The sequence below is a fragment of the Leuciscus leuciscus genome, assembly GCF_965113295.1.
Source record: "Leuciscus leuciscus genome assembly, chromosome: 22".
Lineage (NCBI taxonomy): Eukaryota > Metazoa > Chordata > Actinopteri > Cypriniformes > Leuciscidae > Leuciscus > Leuciscus leuciscus.
Genome location: NC_138746.1, coordinates 6,067,850 through 6,093,683, shown reverse-complemented (window position 1 = coordinate 6,093,683; position 25,834 = coordinate 6,067,850). Strand labels below are relative to the sequence as shown.

At 36.3% G+C, this 25,834-nt stretch overlaps 2 protein-coding genes across 2 annotated transcripts in view; one reads left to right on the top strand and one right to left on the bottom strand.

The window, feature by feature from the left end:
* Window positions 1–61: 61 nt before the first annotated feature.
* On the bottom strand, window positions 62–14,642 carry capn2a (calpain 2, (m/II) large subunit a). The gene is made up of 21 exons (XM_082153336.1): window positions 14,023–14,642; window positions 13,596–13,665; window positions 11,557–11,675; window positions 10,872–11,005; window positions 9,983–10,151; window positions 9,787–9,870; window positions 9,567–9,652; window positions 9,328–9,396; window positions 9,078–9,238; window positions 8,663–8,832; window positions 8,545–8,556; window positions 8,052–8,263; window positions 6,404–6,440; window positions 4,236–4,301; window positions 3,361–3,418; window positions 3,212–3,276; window positions 3,062–3,130; window positions 2,900–2,978; window positions 2,589–2,705; window positions 1,165–1,223; window positions 62–1,076 (listed from the first exon to the last, which is right to left on the bottom strand). Exons 1-21 carry the CDS (start codon window positions 14,257–14,259, stop codon window positions 1,053–1,055), a joined length of 2,097 nt encoding a protein of 698 aa, XP_082009462.1. The 5' UTR covers window positions 14,260–14,642; the 3' UTR covers window positions 62–1,052.
* Window positions 14,643–18,160: 3,518 nt separating this feature from the next.
* cdh23 (cadherin-related 23) overlaps window positions 18,161–25,834 on the top strand; it is a 270,521-nt gene continuing 262,847 nt past the window's right edge. The window contains exon 1 of the mRNA XM_082153247.1: window positions 18,161–18,288. The gene's annotated coding sequence lies outside the window, so the exon portion shown is untranslated. The remainder of the gene's footprint in view (window positions 18,289–25,834) is intronic.

Here is a 25,834-nt window from a genome sequence, read left to right as displayed (position 1 = left end):
ATTCTCCTTAAAAGTCGAACCCCTTGAAAGTAATTGAATAATTTGAACACTGGCAAGAGCATGTTATAATAAAAGATAACTTTATTTGTTTATCTAAAATAGTACACAAGTAAATACCAATGCTTTCAAGGCGGCACATTTTTTTTGTAAATTTGGTTTCGGACAAATCTTGAATTTCAGTCAAAGTATAAAGTTTACAAAATGTTTTATCTTAGCACTATAAATTATCTACAAACTAAAGTTTGAATAGAGTATGTGCATTAAAAACCACATAAATCAAAATGATAGTTTTGTGGCTTTTAACACCTGAATTGATTATCAATAGCAAATCATGGTTCTTTGTCGTGATAAAGTGGCTATATATATATATATATATATATATATAAATTATTTTTTTTAAATGCACAATCCCCAAGATATGTCCTATTCAAATTTCAATAGGAAATACATTAACATAAACATTTTTAAAAATCCTGTTTGTCAAGTGATTTCATCAGGTCTGTAATTGGTTGGTTTTAACATTTTCTTACAAAAATGTGAGCAGTGCTTACTCACACAAACAAGACGCTAGGGTGTTGTGGGTCATTGCCAGAGCATTGCTATGCAGTTTCTAACATGATGCTAAGCGGTTTCTTACTGGCCACTTCCAAGTTTGATAATATGGCCCCTATATATGGCTTGGATCCCTCTTGGGATTTCATTCAACAGTTGCATCGTATATCAGGTGAAAATCATCTGTCTGATAACTTAAAATAATTGCAGAATTCTCCTCAGCAACCCACACAATTTGGTCTACCAATCCCATCAGCAGCAAAAAATTTAAAATTAAAAAAGAAAAACAGTGATGCCTTGCAAGCACCACAATAAGAGAAAAGTCCATTACAAATAAAACAACAGCCAACTATACTTGTATCTCTGTAGCAAAGTACAATGGACACACTTACAAATTCCAGGTGGCCCACTATACTAATTAAGCATTTATCCATATGATTGTCATCTGTGTAAGGTAACTAGTGCAATGAAAATGTAATTAATAATAATCCTCTGGCCCTTTAAATCATAGCAAATGACAGCCACTGAAAGAAAGAAAAAGAACCATATAAAACGCAAACACAAAATGTATGAACATTAAGATATACTACTAGATTGCAAGACATTGCGTACCTGGAAGAAGTCCAACTCAATGAATCCACTGTCGTGTGCATCCATCCTCTTGAACACTTCTACAAAAAGTTAAACAAAAATGTTTTTTGTCAATTTGCTGTTGTAGTTTAATTTATAAAAACAGAAAGGAATACAATCACATTATATAGTATGAAAGGGATAGTTCACCCAAAAATGAAAATTCTGTCATCATTTACTCACCCTCAAGTTGTTTCAAACCTGTATGAATTTCTTTTTTCTCCTGAACACAAAAGAAGATATTTTGAAAAATGTCGGTAACCAAACAGTTGATGGACCCCAATGACTTCCATAGTAGGAAAAAATAATACTATGGAAGTCAATGGGGTCCATCAACTGTTTGGTTACCGACATTTTTCAAAATATCTTCTTTTGTGTTCAGCAGAAAAAAGAAATTCATACAGGTTTGAAACAACTTGAGGGTGAGTAAATGATGACAGAATTTTCATTTTTGGGTGAACTATCCCTTGAAAGAAATATTTGCCTCCGGACTACTGAATTATTGTAAACATGCTCATACAAGGTGGTAATGACACAGAAAGATGTTTTTCAGGTCATTTGTAAACAGAACTATTTAAAGTGCCCCTATTATGATATTGTTCCTAGTTTTGTCTTAGAGGTCTCCTACAATAGGTTTACATGCATCAAATGTCAAAAAACACTTTAATTTTCTCAATATACATTGCAGTATCACCTTTTTTCTCACAGAAACGCTTCGATAAAGGATCCAGTCTCTCTAAACCCCACCTTTCTCAGAGCCTACTCTGCTCTGATTGGTCAGACGGCCCAGTCCGTTGTGATTGGTCTTCCTTTTACAGCACATGTCCCAATCGGAACGGCTATTACCGTATCTAAAAAAATTAATGTGACTTGTCTTATTATGCGTATGTGTTGATATGATTCTGTGTGAGAGTATGACTTGAGGAAGTGTATGAATGTATTTTTTATATATATGCACCAGGAGTAGCACTTTTAATTTCATTGTAATAACGTTTTTACAATGTTTTTTACGATGACAAATAAATGACTTGAATACTTGAATACTTGAATCTGAATTTAAGCTCCAGAGGCTTCCGCAGCACTTGTACACACAGGGATACGAACAATTTTTCAATTTTAACGGCGTCTTCTTAACATGTAAACAATATGAACTCTTCTAGGCCTCAGCTACAACTACAGGGCTTGAGGGCGGGTCAAAGTAGATGTTGTTTGTGGGCAGCCAATGAAGACCATAGACTGGCATTATTCAAATTTGTGCAAACTCACATAGGTTCATGCAGCGAAGTAAGACTGGGATTACTGTCGGCAAACCTCAAGTACTTTATAGCCATACAAAAAAATAAAAATAAATGAACACCCTTAAAACCGATCTCAACCAATCAGAATTAAGAAATCACTGCTCTTACTGAACATCATCTCCAGGCGCATCACACAGGACACAAAGTTATCAAAGTCGATGGTCATGTCTGCGTCTCCATAGCGTGCAGCCAGACTCTGATGAATGCAGTCATTCAGAGAGAATCCTGTGAAAATGATTACCAAAAAAATCAAGTTACTTTGATAAACTCAAAGTTTGTTTTGCTGCTTGCAAATAACTGCGGCTCATATTGTGACTTTCAGGAATATACTGACTTGCCATGTATCAGAATTCATTTAAACCTTCTTTAAAAAATCATTTTAAAATTAAAAGTTGAATGAAGGTCAATGGTCAGCGTACCTGCTTCTTTCAAAGCCATTCGCATCTCTGGTGTACTCATACAGCCGGACCCATCCATGTCATTCTTCTTATAAATGCCCTAAAAAAGGGATGATGAGGATGTTACCCCAAGATAACTCATGAGAAGCAAAAGTTTCTATGTAAAATTTGAGACAAACTGACCAGATACTTTTGAATTTTCTTCCAAAGAGTGGCAAACTCAGATAACCCCAGTTTTCCATTGCCACTTTCCTGCACTAGAGTTAAGTCAAACTGATTGTGACACTCATGATTTAACAACAACTGCCTGTTGGACTATTTGCAAAAGGATACATCCATGAGGTTCACCATGACTCTACAAGTATCCAAACTGAAACCATCTGTCTTTATATCTGTTCCTGTACAGAGAAGACAAATTGTTTACCAAATATCTTTATAAATATATATTTTTTTTTATAATAATGTACAAAGAAAATACTTACTTTTGGCGACTATTTTGTTTAAAATTGTTCGCAGCTCAGTGGCAGAGATCTCCATGTCCTTAGATAAGAGCAAAAATTATTACATTTTTACATTTTACATGTTTATCAAGTAAAGTAATCCATGAGCATAAAGGCCCGTTCACACCAAGGACAATAACTATAATGATAAAGATAAAAAGTATTTCTAAAAATCATTCTACATATAAAAGAATAGCAGAGTCCACGCCACAACTATAACAATAACGGCACAGAGAGATAAATATTGTTTGAATCAGAATGATAAAAACACTGACAGACGATCATAATGCATTCTGCTTTAAAAAGCTTGAGCATTTAAAGCAGCAGACGACAAAACTGCGGCGTGCGCTGGTGTGGATGTGTCTTCTTCTTCTTCTTCTGGTGTTTAATGGCGGATTGGCAGACCAACATAAATGGTGCATTCCCTCCACCTACTGATCTGGAGTGTGGAGTATGGTGTGGATGTGTCACGGTTTTGTTTTTGGGTTTGTTCACGTCATGTTTCCTTGTCTGTCATGTGATCCCTTGTAAGTCATGTGATCCTGCCATGTGTTCTCATGTCTGATGTGTCATGTTGTCATTGGTTCATTGTTTCATTGTTCACAGGTGTCCCTGGTCTAGTCATTAGTCTTGTGTATTGTTTCCTGTAGACCACGGTATGGGCTTGTTCATGTCTTGTTTTGAGTTTTCATGCTGCGCCATGCTTTTGTTTCATGTTTTGTTTATAATAAACTGCACTTGGGTTCTCTTTACAACTTGCCTCCAGTGGATTGTTTACAGGATGCTGTTAATAGTTATTGTTATAGTTATTGTTCTTGGTGTGAACAGGCCTTTATGCGGGGTCTAAAATAACTCACCTCTCCAGCAAGTTTAGTAAACAGTCCCCTAAAGCCAGCATCAACCTCATCTTCAGACACTGTGTCCTGAGGAGACAGAAAAGAGGGTTATTGATGATATTCACAGTAATAAATGCCATTATTATCCACATTTTTCCTGAAGAGCCTACTGCGTTTTGAATTTTGGGAGACACTTACGGTTTGGGGAGCTTCCACTCAAAAAGACTGAAACAAATCATTTCATATTATAAGGTTGCGCAAAAAATAATCCTCATCCGTCAGTTTGACTGAATTTGTAAATTTTCCTTCATTTATTTTCAGACAGAAGACTATCACAACGCTTGGTATTTTAATGCGACATAGTATCACAAGAATAGCTGTGGGAAGAGCTCTTTTCAGTTGCTGTATTCTTTTCCTCCAGATTATTTTCTTTGTATTCCACTGTAACAATATTAAAAAAACACAACATGTACACTGCACATTTGTGGTTGTTATGTCCATTTCTGGGTTTGAGTTGTTAGCCTGTTAGCCAGTTCAGTCTGAAGGGGGTGGATTGGAATCCACTGCTGCTTAAATGTACAGTATATGTAATGAGTGATTATAATCAAGGTATTAATCAATATTTTTCCTTCTAAATATCAAATGAGTTGAATGACTTCTCTGGAGATTTTACTTTATTATAGAAGTTACCAGTGTGATCTTTTCATGTATTCTTTAATGTTAGTATTTGATATCCGAATGCAGTAACAGTGCTTGCTCATTTAGCCCGGCTTCAAGAAATGAAATAGGTACTTGTTTTGTGTTTGAGAAAGGTCTTCAACATGTTAGAACACATAGGGGTCATTGAAGCCAATAGGTTAAGGAACCACTGGCATTGTTGGAGATTGACTGAGTTGTTGTTCGAGACATGCTGGCACCCAGCAACCCAAATCTGCGACCTGGAAGGTCACGACATGCCTGACTTCAGGGTCCGAGTGTCAGCGGCATAATCTATGGAGATAAGCTTCAGTCTATCTGTATATGTGTGGAAAATTACTATGTTTATCTATTTCTTAGCCAATGAGAATCATTCAACCTGTAAGCAATGATGTAGCTTAGACCTTGGAAATGGTATAACTGCGGTGATCTTTGTAACTGTAAGCGGGGCGGCCTACGAACTCCTGTGTGAGTCTTGAAGCTGACTTCTGCTGATGAAACTGCAAACTATCTTCAGTAAAACTTTTCTTCAATTTTTTATAATTCTGACTCCGGGTCTTCTTTCAAACAGCTGGTCCTTGGGTCCTAAACTGTTAACCCCTAACAAGTTTCTTTTGTGTCTGTCATTGGTTGCCATAGTTTTTGATTTGCCCTCTTGTGATTTGACCATTTAGACAACATTGACATCTGTACGTGAAAAACACAAAGGAAAAACTTTTCCGTTTTTAGTACATCGTCGTGTAAACGTACCCATAGTCCTCATTTTCAGTTGTTTTTGTTCAGTTCTAGTTGTTTCCCTGGTGTGTTTTGTTGACCCTGTTTTTGTTCCTAGATTTCTTTAAGTGTTATTTTGAGTTTATTCTGATTAAAATATATAATGCTTGCAAAAAAATCCAGCTCTTTTATTTCCATCATTGTTTGAAACCCAACGCTGACAGTGGTCTGCTTTACTTTATGATATTTCCCATGAATACCGGTAATTCACTGGAATTCACAAAAAATTCACTAAGATTCTCCCAAAAATCCTCATGTCTCTTCCAGGTTGTCTCCCCTTTTCACTTCTAATCCCTATTAGCAGTGCTGGAATGTTTCTAAAGCAGACAAATCTGTCAAAATGACAGAAAGCACTTTGAAACATCACTCAATGCTAAAGTTGATGAACATTTTTGATTAAGATAATGCATGTAAGATAATACATAATACAGACATATATTACTACAGTGATATTTAACACATCAGTAATATTGCTGCGGAAAGAACCAAGCTTTTGTGGTAATTCATGGTCCGTTGAAAGTCATTTGTTAATTCTTTAACACTTTTCAGTTTCCTTTTAACGTACAATGGCCGAAGGGTGAGTAGAATAATGTCATTTCATTGTACCCAGTTGTTGCTGTTTTGTTTAAGCAGCTTATTATTCAGTTTAACAGAAGTTACTCCCATAATTCGCACAGAGGAAAAATATGTAATGGGACACAAAGGAAAATGGGACTTACATCTTCTATGTTTGCCTCAACAGGGTCATCACATTGTCTGGAGGAAATAAGAGAAACAGGGATAGTAGATAAACTTCCCCCCTTCAAAAAATCGAATGACAATATAATAAAAATAATAGGGATGCACCGAAATGGCATTTTCGTTTTTTGTCCGAAAGAGAAAAAAGGCAAAAAATACTGCCTCGATCTTCCGTGTTCAGAGATCAGTTTCACTCTCACATGTTTGCTTGTAACATTGAGAGCGGCTCCGCTTCCGAAGACACACAAGTTCTAACTCGAAGCGACTGTTGTGTGTGCGCTGTAGGCCTACTCACTGTTCCGTCAGTGTTGCCAACTCTCGCGAGACAAATAAGCAACCACAGCTTCAAAAACAAGCCTAATATTATTATATTATTTCCTATCATCAATTTTATTTCTCATCATTAAATGAGCCTGCAACATATTAAACTGAAACCACTCTGAGTTTGGAAAGCAAAAACAGATGTAATTTTGGAGTATGTTTGCAGATGACCAGTGGCCTCCAGATGGTCTCCCAGTAGCTTACATTATTGTCAGTTTAGTTAGTGATTAATTTACAGAAAAATAAAAGATAAAATCTATGCTTTCATGTCCGAAAACATTAGTTTTGTCTTATATTTCATAATAAGCTCAGTGCTGACTTAGTGAGTTTATTTTCGTGAATTGGAATGTGTGCTTAAGATTGATACATCCAATGCATCCTTCCAAACAGGCCGAATGAAGGACGTGAAACGAACGCTGCCCTCCAAGGATCCTTCAATTGGCCTTCATTGAAGATTGACGACGTGGAACCTTCGTAGGATTCAGTTTTTCGTTAGAGAAACACCTCATTTATCTCATAATAATACAAATATACAAAAAAAAACTAATTTAAAATAAGAAATGAATAATTATATATATCAAACCGAAAATGACTCTTTTCTTTATATATATATATATATATATATATATATATATATATATATATATATATACACACACACACACAAGGATGCATTAAATTGAGTCATTTTCTGTGTCTGTTTTCGGCCAAGTGCATTCAAAAATTTCGGTTTTGGCCCAGAATTTTCATTTCGGTGCATCCCTAAAAATAATAATAATATATATACATATAAATAAAACATATAATGTAAATAATACAATATAGGTTTCATTTTCTTAAATGGCTTAAAGGGTTAATTTACCCAAAAAAGACCATTCTCATTAATTACTCACTCTCAAAGTTTTTTTTTGCGCAAACAAAGCACCCGTGTCGCTTCATAAAATTAAGGTTACTGGCATCACATGGATTATTTTAATGATGTCTTTCCTATATTTCGGGTGCTTGAAAGTGTCAGTTGCGTAGGCTGTCAATGGAGGGACAGAAATCGTTCAGATTTCATCAAAAAGATCTTTATTTGTGTTCTGAAGTACGTTTTTGGAACGACATGAGTGTGAGTAATTAATAAGGGAAATTTTCATTTTTGGGTGAACTATCCCTTTAAGACTGTTGAATTATTGAGAAAAAAAAAAAGTCACTTGTAAAGTAATACAGTTTTTGTTTGATCACATGTTGAAGACTCTACAAGAACATGATCTTATTAAGAGCTTATCAATCATTTTTGATTCAATAAAACAAGACAGTCCTTACTGCATCTCAGACTGTTTCTCGGAGAACACACGCACACAGAAGTCTGCGTTCTTGTGCGGTTCGAATGTGGAAGGGACGATGAGATATTCTCCAGGAGGAAGTTTAAAGCGGGTGCTGACCTCTCTCAGGTTAATAAACGTCTCAGATCGAGCTTTCTGAGCGTGGCTCAGGAAATAATTCTTATCCAGATGAACTTCCTTTTGCCCATGGAACTGCAATGAGGCGATCAAGAACCAGAGGAAGATTAATCTAGATGTTTGCATTTTCTGAAGAAAATGTGTGTAGGTTTTGCCTGTGCAAAAGTCAATGCTATATTACTAGGGTGTTGTAGGTGGTTGCTAAGGCATTGCTATGTGGTTGCTTGGGAGTTTTGAGTGGTTGCTCAGTGGTTATTATTGACTAAAAAGTGTATTTGACATATGTTTACTGTTTCTACTTATTTATGTTAATGCTCCACATTTTCATCCTTTTGAAGTTTTTCCATTGTGCTCACCTGTGAAGGCACCTAGAAAGAAAGCAAAAAGAATAGGTGTATTAATAGCGCCCTTCACAGGTTGTCATAAACATTACAATAACAAACACATAAACCATTTGTATCTTAGCAACCCCACCTCATAGATGGCATAGCCAATGGTGTGCATGTCCTCTCCAGACTTCCTCATTTTGCGCCGGTTCTTCTGAATCAAGCCAATCACCAGACTGCAGCCTACTTCATTATCATCAGGATCATCATCTTCCTCCTCTAGTTTGATCTTAAACTGAGGATTCATCCAGAAGGTGTCTTTGGAAGACAAATAATTAAGATGACAATTAAAGGAACTGATTACAGACATACAGTACAAACTGTGCTTCTAGACATTCTCTAATCTGCCACTGACAGATAGTCCCTCCCCGAACTCACGGCATTGGTAGAGCCAATGTTGTTATGTCAAGCCCACTAAAACAGATTGCAATTCCATTTAGTGCAAGTAGCGGTCAGGAAATTACACTTCCTCTTTAAGATCAAAGAAATATAAACATGCTTACATGGATGGTTCCTGCATCCACCAGCAGTAGAGCCTCTTCTCCAGGTGCCATCGAATTTACATGCACTCCAGTGTTTGACAGAGTCCGAGGACAGCGTGTCTGGTGTCAGAGTGCAGACCTCTAAGCGGGTATAGTGTCTCACAAAATCTGAGAATGACATCCTGCACAAATGCAAACAGGAAGTGAAGAACTGTTTCAAGAAAAGCTTTGGTGATGTGGTTATATGGTTTATAACTGAATTTGATTTTACCAGAACTCTCCATCTTCTGCCTTCACAATCTCACGTTCAGATGGATCGACAGCGCTCCACTCAGAAGAGCTAAAATACAGGGTGCATAGATATAAAGATGTAATAAGGTTAAGCAATATTGTGAATATTCTACTGTGTAATGCTATAAATGGTCAATTTCAATCTCATGCATCAATATAATATAGATTTTAATAAATTAAGTTTTTTTTTAAATCTTGTATTAAATTGTTGGGTCTTACTTGTCACTCCAGGCCCCCGTCCATTCCACCTGACCCCAAGGATTACGAACTCTGACCAGCTTCTCCTTTCGACCTCGATAATTAACCTGACAAAATTGTACATAGATTATACATATAAAAGTTTACTTTTAGTGTATGTCTTCTTTCACTAAGCCAATGCACAGGGAAATGACTGAATTTAGTCTAACTAAAAAAGAAAGACACTCAGATAATAAATAACCTCAATTGCCCCAGTAAGAGAGTAAGCATGTCCTTTCACAAGCTTCTGATTAGTAACAGCCTCAGAGTCTGCTGCACTGGAGATCTGTTGGAACAAAGAACTGGTAATATAAGCACTGCATCTTTTTTTTAACAGGATTTTCATTTTTGGGTGAACTATTCCTTTAACATCTTTAGGTGTGCTGAAGACCTCATACATCTATGGAGCATCCCAACAGAGCTCCAGAGTCCAGGGCCTTCCTGATGATTTGGAACATGTTGGATGGCGCGCTTTTCAACTCGTACATTTCTGCAATCCCACCGGTGAAATCCTCAAAACCTTCAGTTGTTGAACCTCCAGACAGAGCTTCATAACACCCATTCACTCTGAATGAGAGAACACAGTGTCACTCTGAGGGGAAGTGTGCAAAAAGAGTGATATAGACTACAATAATTGTTTACCTTCTGTTGGTATTGATACAAATTTTAATGAGAATGCCCAATTTGGGTGCTATATGTGCATGACTTACTAGAACACTTTGCAAAACTGTAACCACATATTTAAGATTGCATACAAACAAACAAACAAATAAATCTATATTCTATACACAAAGTTAAAAAAAATTATGTGCATTAATTCAGAACATAGTTTTATTAGTAGTATAAAATTATTTTTTTATTCATCAAAGAATCTTGTATTACGGTATTATGGTTTCCACAAAAAATATGAAGCAGTACAAGCATTTTCAACATTGTGAAATAATAAGAAATGTTTCTTGAGCAGCAAATCAGCATATTAGAATGATTTCTGAAGGATCATGTGAGACTGAAGACTGGGGTAATGATGCTGTAAATTTAGCTTTGCATCACAGGAATACATTACATTTAAAAAAAAAAATTTAATTAGATTTTTTTAAATATATATATAAAAAAAATTGAAATAGAAAAACAATATTAATGTTTTACTGTATCAAGCACTTTGATTTTGATCAAATAAATGCCTTGGTGAGCATATGACACTAAGAAAACTGAAAAGCTAGACTGCAATTGTGATTGTTATGACACAAGCGAAACATCCCAAACCCAACAAAAGATTATATGACTCACTTTGCATACGCCTTCTCCAGCAGGGCGCTCCAGAACTCAGAGCCTGTGGCGGAGTGAACAAACAGCAGTTCTCCATCTCTAGTGGGCAATCGATCATCCACCACCACATCCACCCATTCCCCATACTGCCACAACTGCAACCATCAAAACAAATGTACTTAAATTATGGAGGAATCACAGCAGATGACAATTAAAATACAACCTCATTACACAGAATCAAGAGCCAAAGCACAGTCCTGTGAATCATCTCTGGCATCACTTGCAGTTATAAACTGGGAATGATTTAAAAAATACTTAAACTCAGTGGCATGGCAAAAGTAGAATTTAAAAATACAGCAAGGCTGAGAACACAGAGGAACTGAGCATGCGCTTCCTCTGGGATCAATGCTGTCCGTCTATTATGAGTCAGTTTGACTTCCTGTCCTGACAAAAACATTCCGCCATTCCAAAAACCGAGCCAAACTGAATCTCTGTTAAAGAGACGTCATCATTTATTAGACATCTATCTGTCTAATACCTGCCTAGCAACCAGCTAGAACACCCAAGCAACCTCCCAGAACACCATAGCAACCACTCAACACCTTATCAACATCCTAGCAAGGCTTGATTCTTTAAAACTTCAAAGTATTCAACATATTTCTCTTTAAGTTAAACTTTAACATGCTTTCAAATTTACTTTGTTTACCTGAAAGTGGAAAATTCCTGCATAGTCTTGGCCAAATCCCTGGTTGGATGGAACGACACGAGCCAAAACATCTTCATTGAGGGTTAGTGATGCAATGGCCGCTAAGAGCCAGCAATCACCTGCAGAAAGAAAACATAGTTGTAGTTTTGGAGGTTTTACGAACTTTACCAAAATTAACATCTGCAAAGGTATTATGAATGTTGAAGGGATAGTTCACCCAAAAATGAAAATTCTGTTTTAATTTACTCACCCTCAAGTTGTTCCAAACCTCTATGAATTTGAATTATGATATTTTGAAGAATGTCTTGTATTACCAAACAGTTAATGGGCCACATTGAATTCCATTTTTTTTTTTTTTTTTTTATACTATGGAAGTCAATGGAAGTCATCAACTGTTTGGTTTCCCATAGTCTTCAAAATATCTTCTTTTGTGTTCAGCAGAAGAAAGAAATTCATACAGGTTTGGACCAACTTGAGGTTGAATAAAGAATTGGTTGATGACAGAATTTTCATTTTTGGGGGAACTTTCCCTTTAACACTCATAAGGAAAATTTACATTTTACCAAAGCAGAGACGTAAATGAAGCAAAGTCATGAGTAAAAGCAGTTCAAAACATCAAGACTTCAAGTCCAAATTCTTCATTAATTAAAGTTTCTCCTTTTATGCTGCACTGATGAAAGAAAACCACAGGGTTTTGAATGGCACGAGGGTGAGTAAATGATGACAGAGTTTTCCTGTTTGTGGTGTACTATCCCTTTAAGACTTTACTTCCCACATGCTCAACTGCAAGCGCTGAGATTCTATCCTCCAGCAGTTTGTTGTAGGCCTACACAGTTTGTCCTGCCCAAATATCTTTTGCATTCCGCAATCTTCACAAAGACGACTCAGTTAAGCTAGCTGACTCTGACATGAATAGCCTTTCAGATTCTTCCCCAACGTGTCAGCTGATTAGGCTTCTAACTGCCTTTAACTAACAGGACTGAAAAAACGGTTTCCTAGGTATGAATCATCTTTCAAACAGCTATGACATTATTTATGTTCCTAGTGATACTATCATGTACAACAACACTGAAAGTGTTACTGTAGTAACGGTTAAACTATTAGTCTTAATGGGGGGTTTTCTCAACCAGTGTCGAAACTATTTTAGCACTATTTCCCATTCTAAAAGAATGAAACCAGTGCTATGCATTCATTTCATGCAATAATTTATGACTCTCTCGAGTGTTTAGCGAGGCTACAAGTATTGCATGACTCTTCAATCAAACCTATGGATATAATAAATATGAGATGACTTAAATAGACTGAACTAACAAATACACTAAATAAAAATAAAATAAATAATACAATTAATAAAACTTGAATTCATACATAATTTATTTTGTAAAGAAACTGATATGCAGCCAAATACACACAAAAAAAGTAATTAAAGTCAAATCTACAAAACATGTCTATAAAAATATTAAAAAAGCATTCATCCACACTTCATCATAATCATGCATATGTTTTAAAAGATGTTTAAAAAGATAAATAAAAAATGTGGTGCACCAACTACTAGCACATACGCAGATTCAGATGTAATATAATAGGGAGCCTTGTGAGGCAGATTTTACAGGACTCGTTCCCCGTGTTATGCAATGGTGCATATCACACCCCGCTTTCTGAACACAGACAGAAGATTTCTCCATAAGGCTCAACGGACTAATTGCAAGTAAAACACAAACAAACAGAGGAGCTAAAAATAGCAATGGCTGGGATTTCATCCAAAAAGTGCACAAGACTTTTCTGATGTCTGAGTAACTTTACTGGGTCTTATCAGACAGGGGTCTCACTTATTAGACAGCAGTGCAATATTAAAGGGGAACAGAATACTCAAAGACAGTGGGTGTGCTTCTTTAAACGTTTCAACATGCTTAGAGGGGAGTTCCTAAAAATGTAATAGGAATAAGACAATTCCAGGATAGCTTCATAAGCTCCGTTCCTCATAATGAACAAATTTTGGACTGTTATATTGGACATACATAGCAGTGGTGTTACCTTACCTAAACCTCCTTGGCAAATATCTGTTCTTGTAGCTCCTCCAATAATAAACTCAGGGCTGGAGGTGAGTTCCTGCAGGAATAGTGAAAAAGCATTTACATGAAGTTTCCCCCCCCCCCCCAAAAAAAAAAAAAAAAAACACCTAGTAGGCTACTTAAAATGTTAGAATTTTCTATTCAAATACTCATGAGATGAGTCATGTGTTGGCAGACATTGCTTTTTAAGAAAAGTACATTACCAAGCGTTTATGCTTCATGCCACAATGCCAATATAGATAGATAGATAGATAGATAGATAGATAGATAGACAGATAGATAGATAGATAGATAGATAGATAGATAGATAGATAGATAGATAGATAGATAATTTTACCGTGGTATATGATGAATTACTATGGTAAAACTACATGTTGATTTGACAGGAACTCACCCCAGGTCTTTTCCACACAACACCTCTGGTTTTTGACGACCGTGGACCGAGTTCGTTGAAGCCCAGAGTTTCGGGAGCGGCTGGGAATGTTGTATCAATGAACAGCTCCCCGCGGCTCAGGCATTCACTTCTCAAACTCTCAAAGTTCTGGTTCAGGTACTTCACGGCATTGGTGTTCGTCCCAAAGCCAGCCGCCAGGGCTCTCTTCTTGGCGAGTGTTGATGCCACGCCGGACATTTTCTAAACTTTTCCCCTGTGCTTCTCTACAGCTGTAAAGTGCGACCGTGAAATAGTTCTACTCGTACGCTTTCACCCACTCCTCCTTCTAGGACAGGCGTGGTCCTAAGCCTTTAATTTTAGGGGCCGTTCACACACGCACAGGATTTGTGCGTTCTTTTTGCGTTTAAAAACAGCTGGACGCAGCACATTAAAAGGAGAAGAATGCAGAACGTCTCATGGCGGCTTTACAAAGCTGAGGTCTTGACTTCACGCAATTATAGAGGAAGTGGTCTTGCATTTCGTCTGCACTTTTTTTTTGGGTTTATACCTCAGACCGTCTTGCTGGGGGAATAAAACAAACCTTTTCTGGTCTCCCACCCAGGTCAAGCCGGTCTGTTGGCTGGTTTTGTATAGGGGTTTTTGGTCACTTTTTAGCCGGTCAGATTGCTAGTCTTTTCAGTAGGGTTAGTTTCTGAGAAATCAGCCTGGTAACGGTGCCAGGTAGTCTACTTGATTCTAATTGGTCAATTTTTTGCCGTCCTTCAGGTCATTTATTTCTTTATTATTATTTATTATTTAAAATGTTTGCAGGCTTGGTTCTCCATACATCCATGGTAGGCTAATTATCGCTGTATATATATATTATTTTGGGTTGGGTTATTTTTGGCACTGATCAGCGCGCTACAATCGCAACTGTCGCCATCTCGCCTGAGTTATCGAATATAGAGAAAAAGGCTTTCAGAGAACTTTAGTAATTAGACTATTAGGCCTACTGCAGTACTAGTGCAATGTTCGTCTAGCATTCCGATTATTTTGTATAGGGTAACAAGGGGCAAGATGAGTCATTTTGTGAAATTGTTTTCACTATAACCGCCAATATATGCTAATAATTGCCAAAATATGGGCAATTCATATTTTTACATTTTGTGCTATAACAACTAAATAAGCAAATGTTTCTATTTATTTCCTTTAATAACACATATTGGCTGATGCATCGTCATCCTGCACATGCTATTTTTTGCATCATCGTTTACAGTTCCCATATTTTACCCCTCAGTGCTGCTATTGGCCGATCTGAATCAAGTATTCCAGAGTGCTAAGTGATACTGCATATTTTAATTGTATCACAGTTCTCTCTCTTCTGCTCCAAATGATCACAGGGCTGAAGATCTGCATTCTCACGATGAACTGCTGCTGCCCTCTTGTGTTCTTTACACAGCAATGTACAGTACACTACAAACAACCATTTCATCAAAACAGTTTATAACTCAAATGTTGTATTGTTCATTTAAACAAGAACATAGGTTCAATTCTTGATCCAAACATAAAAACTTTAAACTTTCATGCACTGTAAAATTAAACTGTGTTAAATGTCATATATTTATTATGTATTTAATAATAACATAGCTGAATCAGCCTGACGTTCTGGCCAACATTCTATAATAGCTAAATTGTATAGCAGTGGTAGGCTACATAGGAAATTATAATAATTATTATATGTATGCCAGAGGAAAATAATAGGCTAGTTCTGTAAGCAGCAAGCATTCAGTATATTGAACTCATGTCAAATAAACATTTTAATGCCGTCTGATGTTTCTCCATTTGGAATACAAATATTTGATCTAAAATTACATCACATAGCCTAGGCTACTTGCTAGTCTTTTTTTTTTTTTTGCTCGTACAAGTACTAGGCCATAATTTCCTCCTTCTTTCCATTAATTTAAAAGCATGTCCAGCAGAGGGAAGTAGAGTGTCAAGCAAACACACTAAAACACCGAGGCAGTTTAGTCATTTAACATATCTGAGGCAACCCGTCTTGTTCAGTGTGGTACCAAAGCCGCTTTAATTATACCATCTCTGGTATCTCTGGTGGTTACTCTTCACTTCATAAATCACTCTTCTGAGGTTTGATTTTTTAGCCTTTAGATTGGTGTTACAAATCATTGATCAGCGGATGCAATATAATATGTTAATATATTTAAAAACACAGTAAAATATAATAAAATATAGGTCTACTATATGCTATAGGCTATTAAATGTAGTCTGTAACCAAACTGCGTAAGAATAAACCCAAATTAAATAATTTTATGAGGATTTGTAGTTTTTGTACTATTCTTGAACCTGCAGCGTCGCGAACGGTCACATGACACATGAGAACCAATAGGTTGAGAAGGTTTGGTTTCAATGAAGCAAACAAAAAGGCGCCATTTTTAATTGACGGCTGCCAGAAGATGAAGAACAAAAGCTAGTTTAAGAACAATACGAACAAATATGCAAAATCGTTTTAATTTAGATTTGTGCCCTCACACATTGCAGACTGCTTTTTGTGGTGACTTTTTCATTGCTTGGTAGTACAAATCATCCACTTTTATGCTAAATTCTCAGAAGCCTGCTGAAGGGTGAGTAACTGTTAAATGATAAAACTTCCTAGTAATGTGATGAAGTCCACATGATGGCAGCATAGAAATAGAAAGCAGGCATCCGAAAGTCCCATTAATTTACACATTCAATCGATTTTAAACCATTCCAATGCAAGGAGATGAGAAAGAAGAATCAATTTGCTACTACAGAAAGGCTCTTTTCAGACACCCTGCAAACAACGAATTGTTTCCTTTCCAATCTCTTTGCGCTTGAACGGACACAAACACACAAAACAAGTATGTGAAAATATCTGTCTCTGCAGGGATTCTCGTAAACACAGTAGGTTTTGTCTTAATTGAACGGATATCATTATATTGGTGCCTTAGGTCTTAAAGTGACAGCAGCCTATAAATACCTGCCCTTGTCTATGTCATAAATGTTGATGAAACAACAAAATATAGCTTACAAAAGAATATTTAATACAGTGAGCACTATAGGGTTATTTTACATTTAGGCCTAATTATTATATTTCTGTACCTGAATACTATTTAGACCTTACTTTATTGCAACTTTGATATATTGTATTATGTTTATATATATTTTTAATTTTTTTTTATAATTTTTATATAAAAACCTGTGAATTACTTTAATATATAATATAGCCTACATCTATAATATAATATAATATAATATAATATAATATAATATAATGACAGAAGGGTGCCCATTTGCCGTTACAAGCAGAGTGTGAAATATCAGAAATATTGAGGGGTTTGGAGGAGTTTCGCCACTCTGCGCTTTCCATTATCAGCATTGGACTGCATATAAAACATAGTACTATCATTGATTATTACTTCATTATAATTTTGCACATCACAAATACATGAATTTACATGTATCACAATAAATAGTGTTTTGGTGAATCGTCTTTGATACAATTCACAGTTAGCTACTGGCGGTAATTTCTTTAACTTATCAGTCGTCCACTCTGGAAAGTCATTGAATAATTCTCATCCTGGTTATAATATAATATAATATAATATAATATAATATAATATAATATAATATAATATAATATAATATAATATCAAGATGTACACAAACTTTTTTTTTTTACAAAGCAGCATTGGATTTTATTATATTATTACATTTAATCAATTATATGACCTTATTATTATTATTATTATTATATAATATATATTATATATTGAGATAACTGTATTATTATTATAATACACTTATATTATATTGTTATATAATATCCTATAATATTATATACCCTTTTTTATCATTATATTATATATTCAATTTTTTTAATCAAGAAATAAAACAAAAACACTTGGATTGATGTAATTTATATGATAATAGATGGATGATTATTTTACTGTTGAAATGCAGGATATGCAAAATGACATTTCTTGCAAACTTCATTTATAGATGACAAATGACACTCGACGATGCTGCTCAGTCATGCAGCATTCAACTTGTTTTAAACTTGAAACCGCAACATGATGATGCGAGAGAGAGAGGGAAAGAGAGAGAGAGAGAGAGAGAGAGAGAGCGAGCGAGCGCAGGAAGGGTGAGCGCGCGGAGCATCAGCACTCTCTCAGCATCAGGATCAGCGGTCGGTCGGTCGGTCGGTCGGTTGTCGAGAGCGCACGGGCCGGACTGATCAGGAGGAAGCAGGTAAGAGCGCTGACTCTCTGACTTACTCTGGAAAACTGATGACAAGTCTGTAGGCTTCAACCGCTACTTTTACTTCAGTATCACCTATGTTAGAAAATTAGACAACAATGAGGCAACCAATGCTTTCAGTTGGCCATTCAATTTCTATATGTTGTATGCTTGTGTTCTATAATATTTCAGTGTTTTATTATCTTTTAAGTTTTTTGTTTTTTTTAAACCTTTGAATGTTTATTAGTTTTTTGCGTAAGTGTTGCGCGTATCGGGTAGCGGTGCACGCGCCTGCTGCGCGTGTCGTTATTTATTCATATGTCATGCGAGCACATGAGTGTGAACTAGCGGGTTGCCATGAGCGCACGAGAAGCTCGTGAGGGGTCTCACCCCCGGAAACTTATTGAAGAACCAAATTAAACAGCTTGTCAAGACAAGTCAACTGATAAGCGCATTTAATGCGCAGAATTATTATGATTGATGGTGACACTGATGAAAGAGGATTGGCTGGCATAGCATTAGTGACATTAAGAGTTTATAATGTTGTGTGGTGGCAGGAGGGAATTTGTAATGTTACATAGGCTGTATTATCAGCATGCATATAGACTTCCAGCTGAACAGCTGATCTGATCACCTGTGCATGCATAAGCGCTATAGAGTGATCCAATCCAAATGGCTTGTTTCAATTTGCTCCCCCCCCCCCCCCCCCAATGAGGGTCTGATATTATGAAGTGCCTATAGTTGTCTTTTTTTGTATCTCATTACATTTTAGATTGTTCACCTTTTGGTTTGGATGAACTCAGTTGACTTACAAGGACTTATTGATTATTGATTAGTTCTCCAGTTCTTCAGTTTTAGGACTTGCCTCTCAACTGTTGATCAGTTTGAGAACATTGGAACACCTTTCATATATCATACCTTTCATATATATCTCTCTGTGTGTGTGAAAATTTTTATTAAATGAAAAATTGAATATTTTACCTAATATTTGTACGTGCTAGGCCTATATATTTTTTTATGGTTAATAAAATATTGTGTCATTGGCTTGGCAACGTGCAAACTCAATTTTTGAAAATGAAATAAACTTTAAGCATGTGAGTAATGCTATTTGTATGACTGTTGCTTCAAATGGTCTATTCCAGTTCATATGCTGTCGGGCAGCTGCCTATGTAGGGAGTAGACAGCAAGACAGCTCAGCTTTTGAAACCGAGCCATTTACCTTTTTATATTTTATGGCTACAAAGCAATGGAGAATTTAGCCTAAAATGATTTGGATTGAAGTGTTATGAAGGTATAATGGCTGGTCTGAATTCTTGATGAGTTTGTGAGGAGAGAATGTCAGTTTATACATCAGAGTGACATCATCAGTACCTTGGTTGCATTAGCTTTGTTAGAATAACAAAAAATGATGAATGCTTGGCGGAGGTATGTTTGTGTGCGTGCACAAGTGTTTCTGTTTGATATAGAATCTTCTGGCTCCTCTGCCGCGCTTTCTCACTCGGCATGTCTGTCACTCCTTTCAAATCCACTCTGAAAACGAGTACAAAGAAAGAGAGAGGGAGAGAGGGATGATCATTTGAAATGAAGGCCTGCGTTGGGACAGGTATTTTGAGTGACATCAGGCCGAAATGAATGGCTGTAACAGAGAAGGAGAGGGGAATGAATTGCAGATACAGTGACGAACAGGTGAAGAAAATAAAAGATGAATCTGAGGGGATAAAATTGGAGAATTCTGATCTGTAAGCAGCAATGAATCCCACTCCGCTGGTTTTAGCTTTTGGCTCCCATTCGCTTTCTTGCTTCTCTTTCTCACCCATTCTATCTGAGTGTCCCGTCTGTGCGAGGTCATTAAATCAGGAGGGTCAGTCAGGCAGAACGTAGAGAGGTCACAGGGACAGAATAAAGAAGATGAGGGGTGCAGAAGGAGAGGAGAGTGAATTTTGGACAGGACCCTCCCATCAAGCAATTTGCATATTCTGTATTCAGAATTGAATAGCATACTGCATATTGCGAGGTAGGGATAAACTGATATTTTGGCCAGGCCGATAAATGTTCACAGTATATGTACAGTACTGTGCAAAAGTCTTAGGCATGTTAATATACCCCCCCCCCCCCCCCCACACACACACAAAAAAAAGGTTTTAAGTCAGTTATTTATATATTTTGCTGTAGTGTGTCAGTAGGAAATATCAGTTTACATTTCCAAACATTCTTTTTGCCCTTAATTGTAATAATCCAGTGAGATTTGTGTATGCACAAGGAATCTGACAACAGCCAGGATGATCTGATCTCACCATCATCGAGTCCGTCTGTGATTACATGAAGAAACAGAAAAAACTGAGACAAACTAAATCCAGAAGAACTGCGGGAACGTCTCCGAGATGCTTGAAGAAACCTTCCTGCAAAGCTACAGTACTGTGAAAAGCACTGGCACTCGTGTTAAAATGCTGTAAAGTGAGAATGCTTTCAAAAATAAAATCATAAATTGAATTTATTTATGATTTAACTTCTATTAACTAATTCAAATCAATATATGGTGTAACGACCCTTTGCGTTTAAAACAGCTTTTGCGCATCGTTTTTCAGGAAGGTTTCTTCAAGCATCTTGGAGACGTTCCCGCAGTTCTTCTGGATTTAGTTTGTCTCAGTTTTTTCATGTAATCACAGACGGACTTGATGATGGTGAGATCAGATCATCCTGGCTGTTGTCAGACTCCTTGTGCATTCACAAATCTCACTGGATTATTACAATTAATGGCAAAAAGAATGTTTGGAAATGTAAACTGATATTTCCTACTGACACACTACAGCAAAAGATATAAATAACTGATTTAAGCTAAATCCTTAGATTACATCCTTCTTGATATTTTTGACCTCACTGATCATTTCCAAATTCAGTTTTGGAGCTGAACACCTTTTGCCATTATGAGTGATTGAGATTTTAATTGAGCACAGATGTGACTGTGACGTGATGCTCTTAAGAACAAGCTGTTTGTTCGGTCAGAGAGGGTGAGCTAATGGTTGCTCGTGTGCTTTATGATGTAACAGACTTCAGAGCTGGGTTCAGTTCACCCAACAATGATAAATCTGTCATTATTTACTCGTGCTTATGTTGTGTGTACATAACACACAACCAGACCAGTGTGTACCAGACCAGTGTATGTGTAACATAAAAATGAATTTATGAAGAATATTTTGAGCACTTTTTCAATATAATTGTAAATAAAGACAAGGGTTGTATCATAAAAATGATCCATATGACTTGAGCACTGTTACAAGTCTTCTGAACAGTTTTGTGTGAGAAATAAACCAAAGTTTTAGTAAAAATCTTAATATCCACCCTAGTTCGCCCTGATTCATGAATTAATTGTTCTATTAAACAAGATTTTCCCCTCCAATTAATCAGTTAATCCAATTCGCAAAACTAATATTAAGCAAATTCCATTCTCAATGACTCAAGGCAATGCATTTAAACAGGCATTACATACAGTTTGTGACATTTAGAAAAAGTTTTTTGGAGAACCAGCTCTTCAATATTTTGTGAATATTATATTTTTTGAATTGTGCCTTTCTATTCTCAAAGTTCTTACAAAGTGTGTTATCTAAATAAAGGCCTTTGGCTCATTCAGAATGAACCCATCACTCCGGGCCTCTTGGTAAATTCAACACATGCGGATCAATTGTTATAGCCTATGCCAAGCAAAACATGCGTTCCCCTATTTTACTTTTTTATTTACCCTGAATGATTAAAATGATTCAGTACTGTATAATGCCAATTAATCCCCTCCTCTGAGGTGTTACATATCAGATTTTGTGTCACATTTGTGTGTATTTTGTTGTACTGTGTAAATAAGCAGGTATGAATCTGTAAAGTTTGTGAAGAGCGTGGGAGAGAGAGAAGAGCATATGGAGTACACTTGCGAACGCCCTCTCCTGTTCATCCATAACTCAAAGCTGTAGGATTTGCAGTGTTCAATTACAGCCCCTCTCATAAATAATCTGACGGAGGCCGGTCATAATACCCCATTCAGTGTTAGCTTTACAGCGTGACAAATCCTTGTTGTTGGTATTTATGTACAGAATGCAGCCTTGGGAATGTTTGTCTGTGTGTGTGTACACAAACAACAGTAAACTAATTTTTTTTTTGTGATCTTTTACTCAAATTCCACTGTTTATAATCCTCTAATAAAGAAAATAATAATAATAGACAAAGCACATTCAGGTCACATTTAAATAAAGTAGGTTATATACTGAATATTTTATGAAATTAATATGTTTTTTCCCATATAACATTATATTCATGATATTTTAGCACTTTTTGTAATTTACATTATTCTCATTGGTGATTCTCATTAAATTCTCATTACTGTAATATTTATTTAAATCAGAATAAATGAAAGTCTGTTAAACAAATAATACCATGATGTTTATTACTTAACAGTTTACAGTAAGTAATATATCAGTGGAAGTTTTTTTTGCATTACAGTAATGAGAATAGAGCGTGCTTAATATTAGTTTGACCTGTATAATTGTTGATTATTATTAGTTTTATGTTTACGTGTCAAATAACCAATATGCACAGTGGTTTTTAATTGTTTTATTTCTGATTTTTGAGGAGAAAAAACTGCAGACTCATTATAATGCAACAATAAAACAATATGCATTATGAATATTTTTATAATAACAGCAACAAAAAATAATAATATTAGTTTTTATTTTGAAGTCTAAATATATTATCAGTAGACCAGACATTAACGACACAACTGGTGAATGGTTATTGGTCTACGTCAATTTTATTGGCATATTTGTTCGCTTTCAAATTATTGATCTGTCTTAATCAATTGTGTGAGATTTGGGGCGGGATCATCTGTTTGACTCACCAATAGCAGACGACACTGCATTCCCCTACAGAACATGTACTTCTGATAAACAACAGAGCATGTGATGCTGGAAGCAAAGATGTTTTATTCTTCATCTTTTGTATTGTTTCACATACATGCTGTCAGAAAAGCTGCAAGTTTCCCCATCTGATGGGTTTATTGTAGTAGTGGACCTCTCCGCAACACAACAGCTGCCCTCTCTTTCTCTCTCCGTCTCCCTCTTTCTCTCTGGGAATTCTGACAGTTTGTTTTGCAATGCAATAATAGAGGAAGCCTACAACAAACCCTCTGCGGAGAGAGGGATGAGGCAGAAAGGAAAAGATAGAGGCAGAGGGAGCAAGAGAGAGAATATCAGTCCTTCTCCAGCTCTCCTCTCCTCTGACAGGTTATTGATTTAGACATTTTGTCGGCGCAGTGAGCTTGTCTCACCTGCCTCGAAGTTTTGCTGCACATAAAGTCAAAGTCAGCGCACAGCACTGATACATGTTGAACATAATAGTCTGCACAAACCATTTAATACTCAAAACTCAATGTTCTCTGACCCCACAAATCTCACATTTCTCTCTCTTTGTTGAGCATGTTTGATCTGTTGCAATTCAGACTCGCATGCATCCTTTAAGTCAGGTTTTTATTTTATTTATTTTATTTTTTACACATGAACCATTAGGTTTCTGAGTGTGCTGTTTTTTAATTGTAACCACTTTTATTAAAAAAGTAAAAATTTCATATAGGATTTTTTTATTTTTTTTTATTGAACTGTAAGATCGATAATTGGAATCTCACTGATGAAGGCAATGTGAATGATTCTCCTTGGTCATGATGCAGTTCAGTGGGGAGAACAAAAATCTTACCAAGGCTGCATTTATTTGATACAGTAAAAACAGAAATGGTGTGAAATATTTCATTTAAAAAAACAGTTTTCAAACTTTTGAATGGTGGTGTATGTATATATATATATATATATATATATATATATATAAAAAGTAATAAAAAAAGCTAAAATAAGACGTCAACATCCCCCAATTTGTACCAAAGAATAGAAAATATAATACAGAAGTGTAGCAGGCAATCATACTAGAAAGGTTTTAAAATCAAAATGAAATCAAAATCTATCCTATTTACTTTCTATACCTTTGTGGTCATGATTAGTCAGTCATGTTATTATGAAGAAAATATTTTGGTCTTGATAATTTTAATCAAAATCTACTTTGGCTAAGATTACCATTCCCTCTTATTTCTCAACTTCTTTTCACAAATTCAAAGTTCAAAGTGGCTGTAAAGTCATATTTTCTTGGAATTTTTCAAGGATGGATCGCTGTGAAGTGATGCCACTCACACTTAGCAGATCAGCGGTGGATTTCAGCTTGGTTTCACGCTAGCCTGCTCCACTCTCTCACAGGAGACTAATTCATTTAGTTCTGCAGTTAGAGAAAGAGAAATAAAAAAAAGAAAAGCTGTAAGAACAAAAAGAGTGCGGAGATAGGAAAGGAGAGACCTCACACAGTTGTGGCTGGAGGAGAAGACGTGCTTGAGCGATAGTGACAGGATGAACTGCAGCACAGCGTCTCGCTAGAGCCCCATCCTGTCGCAGTAATTACCGTCTCTACAGGTCGCCAAATACACACACACATACACAAACACATTATTCACCAAACAAAACAAGAAGACGCTAACACACACATGTAGTCATGCTCAGCTAGTGATGCCACTGTTTCAGACTTTGTTTCGAGGCTGCAGGTGAGAAAGGTGTGTTTGTGTGTTTGTCTTGCAGTCTCCTGCTGCTTTTACTGCATTGAAAGTTGACAGTATGCCTGTTTAGTTCAGACACACACACACACACACACACACACACACACACACACACACACACACACACACACACACACACACACACACACACACACACACACACACACACACACACACACACACAATCGAACACCTAAATGCAGCACATTCACACATTAATTTACATACTTGCTGGCTGCGTTTACATCTAATGAGATTAAGTTTGAGCTCATGTACACTGAAAACTGTGATTATGTTAATGTGATTAGGCTCATAATTACAGTAATCACAGTCTAATATGTGGAGTTTAATCGCATGTATACGGTTTAATCGTGTTTTTTCCACTCTGACACAGGTGTGCATGTGCTGCATGGACGAGGTTTAGCGCTCATGATTGGTTTTGAAAGCATGGGGGAACAGAAGTCCGTGTTTCTGAGCGCCAATAAAACGCATTATGTCTATGTCATATAAAGCTATAAGCATAAACTTTGTTTCCCGAGCTCTCCAGAAGGGTTGCTTCTATAAAATGAGGGAGACCAACAAACTGGTCTGTATATGCTGGATGAACTGCAAGGCTTCCTATTTTAAAGCATAAAAACACAACTCCTAGTGGATGATTAAATAATGCATCTAAACAGGATTGAAAAGATTTATGCATGTCATATCAATTCCTTATTCTGATTATTGACTGCAATCAAACTATTGGTGAACATCTGCAATCCCATTTACATGTTACTTGCTAATATTTCAAATTATTCGCTAAGAAATGTGCTTTTACCATAACCCACAACACAAAACGGTCATTTGCAAATGTAATAGATCTCTTTGTTGTTGTAGTTGTTACTTGCCTGTTTAAAATGTTTACCAAATGGCTGTAACCTCAAATAGTGT